Source organism: Sinohyriopsis cumingii, chromosome 4 (assembly GCF_028554795.1).
Source record: "Sinohyriopsis cumingii isolate HCF-2022 chromosome 4, ASM2855479v2, whole genome shotgun sequence".
NCBI classification, from domain to species: domain Eukaryota; kingdom Metazoa; phylum Mollusca; class Bivalvia; order Unionida; family Unionidae; genus Sinohyriopsis; species Sinohyriopsis cumingii.
The window spans coordinates 122,401,088-122,411,670 of NC_142964.1; the positions used below are offsets into that span (position 1 = coordinate 122,401,088).

Sequence of the window (10,583 nt, forward strand, 5' to 3'; positions counted from 1 at the left end):
ACATTCAACGTTGCACGATGCAAGACAATAAAGAAAATTATAAAATATTAATTCGCCGACCATCTGGGCCCAAATTCTGCTTTTGAGCGGTAACTGTGGTCTTCTGGAATACAGACACAAAGGCCTTTGTTGTGTTTATCGATTTGAAATTTACAAGGATTTTGTAAATAAAACAATAGATTTATATAGCACTCTAAAAGTGTAAAATGCTGAATGAAGTAATTCAACAAACTAAATTTACTTCACAGTTTGAAAGTAGCTTTTGTAAGAAAAGGAAATAAGCTAGCATTTCCGCCATTAAATAACAAAGAAACACTGTGAAACTGTTATCAAAGATCATCCAGCGCGCGACACTTCTAATGAATGGAAATTACTCATGCGGAGATAACTGCCAAACAAAGGTATTACCCTCTCCCGACGTAAATAAAACCACGTGCTCTGCTCTTTCTTGGGTCATTAACGGTACCCACAATTAACATTTCTACTAAAGAATACTTTTAAATTGTAATAGTAATTGAGAGGAAATGACTTCCCTTTTTTGTACTTGCTACATCCTTATGATATCGACTTATTTATTGAGCTTCACGGCGGCTGATTGTAATGTTTTTGTCATGTACTGAGTCAAAAGGTCAGTCCCGCCCCGCTATCAGTATTAGCCAATCAGCCGCGCGACTTAGTGCAAAAATATTTATAATCGGCCATGAATCTTGGGAAATGACGTCATGCTTTTCCATCTTGCCCCAGCTTTTGTTCAGTGCTCAGAAGATATAAAGTCAGTCACACTCCATGCCGTGCACAAAGAAACATACCACTGCAAACAAAGGACTATAATTCGTTGTGGAACTGTAGATGAAATCTTTATTTTTCTATGTTGGAGGTAACTGTACCCCGCTCTTTTGCGATGCCTGCAAGTGTTTATTCTGAGATGAATAACGGCAGCGGCCTGGAGGATCAGCGGGCACTGCAACTTGCCTTTGAGCTTTCTCTGTTAGGATTAGGTAGTGAGGAGGAAAATGGACAAAATGGAAATATCTCTCCTCCAATTTTCGACAGCGATGCAGCGAGAGCAAAGAGAAGTGCAAATATGACGGAATGTGTGCCAGTCCCTAGTTCGGAGCATGTTGCAGAAATTGTCGGTAGACAAGGTAGGTTAATTAATTAATGTCTCGTGTCACGCGGTTTAACAGTTATTTTCATTGTTAGGTCATCAGGAGTGTTTTCGCGCGTTTTAGACACGTTGTCTATCCCTTTGTAATGCTAATGGAGCTTGGTGAAAACCGTTATATCTTTCTTAACCTGTATTTCATATAGCGTGTGTTATGTTTTGTTTGTAGCTTTGTATGAATATGACGGCGGATAAGTTATGCCTAAATGTATTGCTTATTGTTGACACATTACAACTCGACATTTATTCTTACCTGTTTATTTTGGGATATAGGCATACGCATATTTCAACATTTAACTGTCGTACATTCTTTTCATGTTCATTGGAGTTGTTTTTATTTAGTTCCCAAATGTAAATGCGTGGTTTGGTGAACTGGTACGCAATTTCCTTTGTGTGTGTTCATGTGTGAAAGTTATACGGCACGCGGTAGACAAAATCACGGCGCATCGTGCAGTGTTTCCACGTGCGCCCGACTTGATTGTAGCCCGTCTTTAAACAGTGTATGAATTTAATTTGTTTACAATTATTGCATTTGACTGCTTTGGTTATTTTGTTATCTTTGAAAATGCTATGTATGTGCGAATTTCATAGTTAATTCGTCCGCAGCAACTTGTGTTTTTACAGGCATGTAAACAATGTGCTATCTGATGTTGCTCGTTTCTAGTCGTATATCTAGGTCTGTTCAGATAACAAAGAACCTAAACGTTTGCTTCAATTAATTCAAGGTATGAACGAGTTTGAATCCATCATGTATTGAATAGTGTACCCGTTACCCTAGTCTCTACTGTTTCGAATAGGATTTTTATAAATTCATCTTAATAACTTCCAATACAACGATGAAACACAGTGGATATGTGCTTTTCAATCTAAGCTTGGAACACAATGAATGTTTAATGTTGTAAACAAACTGTCAGAAAAAAAAATCTATTTTAAAAAAACCTCCGCTTTTATATTGTGAAATTAGTTAATTACCTAGTAATTTATTGTGGCAGCAAATTTTTGTTCATTCATTATAGCTGGTAAGCTGGCTTAATCAGTAGTCATTTCTTTGGAATCTAAAAATGATGGAAAGGCTATGATTGTACTTTCATTGCATATTAATGAAAATTTAATAAAGTTAATGTTTCACTAAAGATTTTAGAGGCATAGAGTAGATTACATTATTGTAATTACCAATAGGTACAACTATTTAATCAACTGCATATAGAAAATGCCATTAAATTTGAAAAATATCTAATACTTGCAGCTCAAAAGCATTTTAACGGTTGCTTTAAACTTCCATGAATGTACATGAGGACATATGCAAAGATGCATGTGTTTTTTAAGGAGGGCCCTTGAAATTTATGTAGTGAGTGACCACCTTGTTGTCCAAATTTTTTAGCGCCACCTAAACTGGATGATTTAAAAGAAATCACCTATTGAACTGGTACATTGTGCCTGTTATTAAAAGAAAGAAATCAAACAGTAGGAAGTGCCTATTAACATGCTGATTACCCTCTGTTGTCCTTGATGCAGGTGTGTGCAAGCTCAGGCTCAGCCTGCAACTTGGTTTTATCTCCTTACTTTTTTGTCATATGGTGTGGTTTTCAAGACCTGTCACACACTCTAGAAGTTGCACTTGCCTTTCTACTTTGAACTGTATATCACATTAAGCAGGAAGGCATGTAAATTTGTGACTTCAGATATGAGATGGGATCAACAGAAAGTAAGTTAGACAAGTTTAAAATTTTCTTTTGCACCAAAAATTTAATTTCATTAAAATTATTGTGGTAAATCCAGTCAGTTTTATAATCTTTACATGCTTCATTATACTCCAATAATTTTAAAGGATGATAAGTCACGTTTATGAAAATGCAAGTCATGAATACAAAACATGTACAAGAAAAACTACATTGATCTGTGAAAAAAACGGGATGTCCTAGAAATAGGGACTCCAAATTTGAATGATAGCTATGCACACGTTTTCAATGCCTTGGTCATCAATGTTTTGAAGGTTCTCTTGATCCATCGCTATTTCTTGCAGTGAAATTTTAGAGATGTTATTGGCAATTTATTGAATCATATCAAAATTAACTTGCCATGGACCATGGATATTTCCCAAGGCCTGATGTAATGACATCAGTTACTTGACCACATCAAAATTTACTTGCCATTGTCCATGGCAGTTTCCAAGTCCTGATATAATAATGAACATCAGTTAGGGCTGTTGTCTATCACTTGTCATTGCAGTCTTACCCTACCCTAAGGGGGGATATGTTTATAGGAAGTGTTCTTAATGAAGTGTTATAAATAACTACTGTTTATTTTATGACTTTATTGTTGTGTCCATGTTTTGTCTCTGTTCTCACATTTGGTAAGTCTTTGTACTATTTACACTTGAATCTAATGCAACATATCTGGTCCTGTTTGTTTTTGTGATTTCTTTAAATCTAGGGTTTGCTTTTGGTTGGTGACATGTTTTAGCTTAGAATTACATGTACCTTTAGAGGCACTAGTCTTAAATGGCTATATTTATATTAGTGACCAGGGATAAATTTACTGTTGTGCACAAGAACGCAAATTTGGTGTTCAAGTAATTTTTGTTAGTGTGAAGTAAATTTTGTTTGTATTATAAAAATTTAACAAGTGGATCTAAGGTAGGGTTTGTAATGCTTGAAAAAGTTTTGGGTATCTCCAGCCATGTTGTATCTGTCTTCAGTATGATATGTAATTGCATGCATAGATTGTATAAAATATGCAAGCAAGTCCATAGTTTACTAAAAATGGGTTGTATCATTGGGCCAAATAAGTCTTCCTAGTAACATGACCAACCCAATTTTTTCCCAGCAGATCTTATTACTTTTGGGACACGCATTAGAAATGTACATTTTTGAAAAGGATTGGGACTAATAAAATTTTGAATCCGAGTTTATTTTAAGTATGCAAAGGTGTTTATTCATTTAAATCTGTACAGCTCCCCCCTCCCCTGGGCAATGTATTTGTACCAACCCACAAACCTTAAATTTGTCTGCGTTTAACCAGAACCATGCATGTTTTCTTTGGCCTTGCAGAAATATGTGGAGTAGGATATATATATATATAGAGAGAGAGAGAGAGAGAGAGAGAGAGAGAGAGATATTGACATGCACACTTGGGTCCAACTGCGAACTGCATAAATCGGCCATTGCACAATGAATTTGTGTAGGAGTAATCAGTAATCATGAAAGATGGACCCTGGTCTGTAGAAACATGTGCAAGCAGGTCCAGGTCTTAGGCAAATGCAGTTGGACCCATTCTTTTGAGCAGTGGGGGCTTGTACATGGTTTTGAGGAATGTGGGCCTGCACATGCTTTTGAGGAATGCAGGCTTGTACATGGTTTAATCAGCATTGTTATAAAATGCCATTGGGACAAGTTTAGGAGACCATATATGATGATGGGACAATTAGCTAGCATCACTCCATGGCTGCTAGATAATCTAGCTTTTTGATTGGCAGAGCTATGTACAAAGCCCATCCACAACCTTTCATCAACCCCTTCATGCTCTAGAACATGACATAAACAAGGCAACTGTAAGAGTCTTACCAGGACCTTAGTGGCTCAATAGTTAATGTACTGCTACTCATGACTGAAAGGATGCAGGTTCATTTTGGGTTGGATACTGTACATGTCCATTTCAAGTTCAGATATCAAGTCTCATTTTAGGAGTAATCCTGTAAAAATTACTGAAATAATAAAAACTGTCCAGTTTTAGATTTTTCCACTTGAACACAAACAGCAGTTCATTTTTTTTTTTCATTTTTTTTAAATTGGGGATACTCTTGTTTAGTAGTTCAGAAATGGGATAGTGTTTTCAAGGAAGCTAGTATTTTTGGCTACTATCCTGTGATATTGTGATTGGGTTAGGCATTTTTTGTTCGAAGTAAAGTTACTGAAATTTAACACTTTTATTCTATTCTGTCGTTGCATATATAGCAGTCCATTAACACACTCAAGGTCACATTAATAAGAAATTGTTTAATGTTCATTGTAGGTTGCAAGATCAAAGCCCTGAGAGCCAAGACAAACACGTATATCAAGACACCAGTACGGGGTGAAGAACCAGTATTTGTAGTGACAGGAAGAAAGGAGGATGTTGCTGCTGCCAAGAGAGAAATTTTGTCGGCTGCAGAACATTTCAGCCAGATTAGAGCTTCTCGAAGAAATTCTAGTGTTTCGAGTGTGCCGAGTAATGTGTCTGGTTTAACACCCAGTCCTCCAAGTCCAAATGCACCCGGGCAAGTAACAATCCAAGTGCGAGTCCCATATAGAGTAGTGGGACTTGTAGTTGGACCAAAAGGGGCAACGATCAAAAGAATCCAGCAACAGACCCACACCTACATTGTGACTCCCAGTAGAGACAAGGAACCTGTGTTCGAGGTCACAGGTTTACCTGAAAATGTTGAAAAGGCAAGACAGGAGATTGAGAGTCACATTGCACTGCGGACTGGAGGTATTATTGATGGGTTGCAAGATGATGACTTTCACAGCAATGGAATAGATTCTGGATTTCATGAACTAAATGGAAGTGCTGGTGACATATTCAGTGCACTGTACAACAAATCACCAAGTGGTACATCAGCTTTCACTGCTTACAACAATGCACACAATGGCAATAACCTCATCTCTCGCAGAAATCAGGAAAATAACATTTTCAATTTTCCTCCAGTTAATGGATTAAATGGAAGTACAAAAATGTCAGATTTTGGTTCCATGAATGGGTCCCTGAATGGTTTCACTAGCTTCAACAGCTTCAACCTTTATGATAATGATGAAGGAATTGGCAGTTCACCATCATTTGATCCAGTGGTAACCCCCTCACCCTCACTGTGGCCAGACCTTAGTGATGGTCGTAATTCTGCACTAGTCACACTCTTTGGCACCACCAGCACCACAACCACTATCAATAGCTTAATGTCAAGACGCACAACCAGCGTGAGTGGGAGCAGGACCCCAACTATTTCTCCGGTGGGGGATAGTAACACTTCTCCCTCGTCAGTGTCTACTACCACTAGCAATGGATCTGTAAATGGAACGCAGTCTCCTTCTGTAGACCACCAGATTGTGCGTCGGATTCGAAGTGATCCACTCGTCAGTGCATTTACACCCTTTGTATCCATGCCCAGTGATCCATTTTCTGTGACGACATGCACAACCACTACAACAAATGGGATTACCAGTGGAAGTGGTGCAAATTCAGTAACTGCAAGTGCATCGTGTTCTACCTCTCCAGTAACTGGGGTCGGAGATTGTGCTTCTGGATCTTCTAGAAAGCAGTGTATTATGTGCTCCGAAAGTGAAGTTGTTGCAGCCCTTGTTCCATGTGGTCACAATTTTTTCTGCATGGAGTGCGCAAGTCTAATTGTGGAGAAACCCGCATCTGACAGAGTTTGTCCCGTGTGTCAGCAATCACCCACTCAGGCAATTAGAATTATCTCCTAATCTACCAGTGTATTTATACCGTATACGCTTGCAAATTATTGACACTTGTGTACAACTTTTGATCAGGATTTACAACTTAGCAACAGAGACTTATTTATATTTCAATTTGTGGAGAAAGAAAGATTTCTCCAAATATGCCCAGGGGCTTTTTTGTTTCTTGAATTCTTTTTTCCTTCAAATTTTGTAGTTTTCATTCAGTTATTTCTTTTTATTTTATCTGAACTGATGGGTAAGAAAATTTGAATTTATCATAAGGAGCAGGGAAGTGTTTTCACTGTTATCTAAATGGTACATTTTTAGTTAGAGAAAAATGTCTTTCAGTCTTGGAAAGAAAACAAGTTGTCACTCTTGAGGGATGATGTAATAAGATTTTAGAAACCATGGGATGAAACTAACATGTAAATAGTTGGCAATATAGAGGTATTGTAGACATTTTTGCCGATTTAGAGTTCTGACAGCTGTTTTTATAAAACCTTTCAATTCAGATTACAGCTACATTTGAATCGGGAAATGCAGTTGTACATTATTTTGTTTCCATAATTGTGTTTTTTTTATTATTTTGTCAAACTTGACTGGCCATGAAATACTTGCAAGTTCATGTTCTAAGTCTATGCAAAGAGACTTTAATATTTCATAAGGGATATGTACGATTCTAAAAGCACAATTTTTGTGTTCATCATCAAGGCTTTTGTGTGAATTTGTCTGTGTTCATTGGTGGAGAGTGCAACCATAGATAGGTTCTTTGTTTCAAAGTCTAAAGACCTACTGGTAAATGTGCACAGTCAGTGTTTGCATTGGTCAAGTGTTCAACCTTGTGTAGGCGTATACAGGTTCCTCAAAATTGTTTCCTCTCAACTGAAGAGTTTCATAAAACATTTTTATATGAGATTATTTCATCCTAATATTGCATTTATATAGAATATATATTAATATCATTCAAAATCCACACCATACTTATTCCCAAGTACAAATTTGCTATTTATCTGGACTATTTATCCATAATAATATAGTATTATATCAAATTTATTGGACACTTTGTTCTTTCATCTGCTTAACTATATCACCAATGAGTTTTTTTTCTTCACAGTATGAAATTGATGTTGCTGTGCAATGATTTTCATGCAAAGTAGACAATTTACTTGATATTGACTATAGTAATATAAGAGATTCTTGTATGTAATATATTGTTTATTATAAAATTTAGTTAGCAAAGATCTGCATATTTCATTCTGTTGTACCAATTCTAACATGACTGATGCAATTTTTTTGTGTGGATGATTTTGTGTTTACAAGTCAAATAATGAGATTTGTTTTTTAAATTCTATTTTATCATGTGTCAATATTTTATAATAGCTCATACAGATATAGACCTAATTTTATTCATATTGTACGCAAAACCCAGATAGGGAATTGAATTGTCATGTGATGAAATTGATTACGCTAAGAGGTATATATTATTTGTATAAATAGAAGTCAATATGGACTTTTTTGCACACCTAGGTAATTATTAGTGTTTCTATTTTAATATCATTGCAGTTAGTACATTTAGTATAGGGAAATAATCCAAGATAATCCACTTATAATCCATGTCGCTGTCATCAGAACATAAATAATAAATATAAATATTTTTATTTTAGGCCTGATCATGAGGCCGTTACTAATATTTAATTATATTTGCCAAGACTTAAGATTAAATGAAATGTAAAATTTTATTTTTCTGCTATTAAAAGTAAGTTCCAGTAGCCCTGTGTTTCTTTTCCTTTTAACTTCTGCAGTACCTAGTCCACTTTAAAATTAGGTGTAAATGTGCAAATCTTGTTTTTGAGATAATAAATAATAGCTTATAAAGATAGGCATTTGATGTTGGCTTTCTTCTGGGTTGTACCCTCTTCACAAGACAAAGATGGATAGTTGCTGTCTTTCATTCTATGGCTCGCATTTTCCACTGTATTCTCGTTGGATGCTTGGGTGTCATAATTATTAATTAATATCATGCATTTTGAAATTTTGTTTGTTTTTAATGAAAGTTGTCGCGCATCAGATGGAAGTTTGCCAACTGACTGGGCTAGGTCAGCATTGAATGATACAATAGGGGTCTTTCATTTGCAGACATACATATGCCAGAAAATAGGGACTCACTACAAGCAGAGGGAAATGGGGACTAGTTTGTGCATTTGATTTTGACCAATGCTCTTGGTTTTACCATAATGCCAAATAACAAAAATGTGTTAATTTTTTAAAGAAAGGTAGGGCAGATAGATCACTATAACCATTATTTTTGTCCTGACGGATTTGTATAGAGCATTTTCTGTAAGTCTTACAAAAATTACCCTGAAAATACGGACTTGTGGCATACAATCAAAAACTGGGCAAGTGATGGTTGCCAAAACATCTGGATAATCAATTCATCCATGTTTGATATGGATCGGGTTTCATATTCGGATTAGTGAAACAAGTTAGGGAACCATACTAACTTTACAGCACCACCCCAGACGCTTTAAACTGCACCTATTTGTTCGTGCTAAGCGTCTGAACTATTGATTATAGAAAGTGATGCGTGTTTAAGACGAAAGGTAAAATAAGCTTCTAAAAAAGGGTTAATAATCAACACAGAACTATAAAAAGGAGTGTTCAGATTCTTGTGAATAGAAGCTGGAAAGGACAGTTACGTTTATTGAACATCACTTGCCAGTTTGAATGTGTCTCGCGGCGGGAGATATGATTGATGTCATGGAAAAGGAATTTCCAAGAATTACAAGTTGAGAGATAGCAACACGCCATTGAGTTGCATAGGGTTTGAAACTATGGTTTGTGCAACTGTCCTTGTGGTTAATAAAGCATACGCGTACTTTACAAACTTTTCAGTTTAACATAATAATTATCGCTGCTGCGTCGAACTTTTAATTATGTTTTCCAGCTTTGCAATAGCAGTTATTGATATTTGGTACACCTTGCTGACAACTGGTCAATCTTACGGAAAAAAATCAACTGCCTTATTGAGTCGGACTAGTCGGGGTGGCATGTCTGAGCATAACGTATAAAACGAGCATCATTCGCGTCCTGACCTAGATCATCATTATATACCTGTTTAATTAGTTTTGGTCCTGGAATTTTTTGTTTTGTTTCAAAATGCTTGTTTTGTTTTCTTCTCCAAAATAAATATCGGGTCGGCAGGAAAAAGTAGGCGCAGCTGGGTAACCAGAATCAATTTTTTATTTCGCAAGTGGATTGCTCTTGGGGTGAGACAAACAGCCTGTCAGTTTTGTGCTTCAATAGTCATTGTCATTGGCAGATATAATGATTACTGTGCAAAAATTTGTTTTCGACCTGTACTTGCAACATATCTGATTTGCATATTATGCAGAAAAAGAAGCCAATTGAATTGGGTTCAAAATACAATGTCAATGTTGACAGTACAAAAAAAGTTTTTGTTTTCAGGAGTCCGACTAATTTTGGAAAAAGGCGTATATTTTTACAGAATAACTTTTGTCTGAGAGCAAGTTCCTGGTCCATCCCAGTGGATTGTTTGTACTTGTGGTGATAAACATGTATGATCTTTGGTTTTGAAGCCACATACGTGGTTTGGGTCATTGAGACGTGATAGTCAATAACGGCCAGAGACAACCATGATCAGACAGTAAGTAGGAGGACTTGTAAACAGGTGCTTAATTATAATCATATTATATATGCCGTTCACCGTACTCGGCTTGTTCAGATGTCAGCATCCAGCCTTGCCAGATTTGTCACTGACTATATTATTATTCAAATACGACCCATGAAAACGTGTTTAAAGCGTAATTATGTGTGTGGCACGCTCTCTCTCTCTCTCTCTCGTGCGCGCGCGGTAAGCGAATAGTTGTGGATGTAATTCCCTGGGTTTTGTTTGCCATCAGCAGCCAAAATTTAATTACGTAATCCAAGACTGCACATGTAATCTTACTGTAGTGGCAAACAAGTTA

The 10,583-nt window shown here is 36.5% G+C and overlaps 1 protein-coding gene across 1 annotated transcript; it reads left to right on the forward strand.

Annotated features, from left to right (window-relative positions):
• The first annotated feature begins 729 nt into the window (after positions 1–729).
• Positions 730–8,366, forward strand: LOC149802029 (RNA-binding protein MEX3B-like). Its single transcript, XM_089956431.1, has 2 exons — positions 730–1,145; positions 5,177–8,366. Exons 1-2 carry the CDS (start codon positions 869–871, stop codon positions 6,622–6,624), a joined length of 1,725 nt encoding a protein of 574 aa, XP_089812557.1. The 5' UTR covers positions 730–868; the 3' UTR covers positions 6,625–8,366.
• The last annotated feature ends 2,217 nt before the right edge of the window (positions 8,367–10,583 follow it).

Bases quoted from the DNA above. Each gene is read 5' to 3' on its own strand.
- LOC149802029 (XM_089956431.1), top strand. From the start codon at position 869: ATGTTGGAGGTAACTGTACCCCGCTCTTTTGCGATGCCTGCAAGTGTT. The intron at 1,146-5,176 runs GTAGGTTAATTA...TGTTCATTGTAG, and splicing joins AGAAATTGTCGGTAGACAAG to GTTGCAAGATCAAAGCCCTG.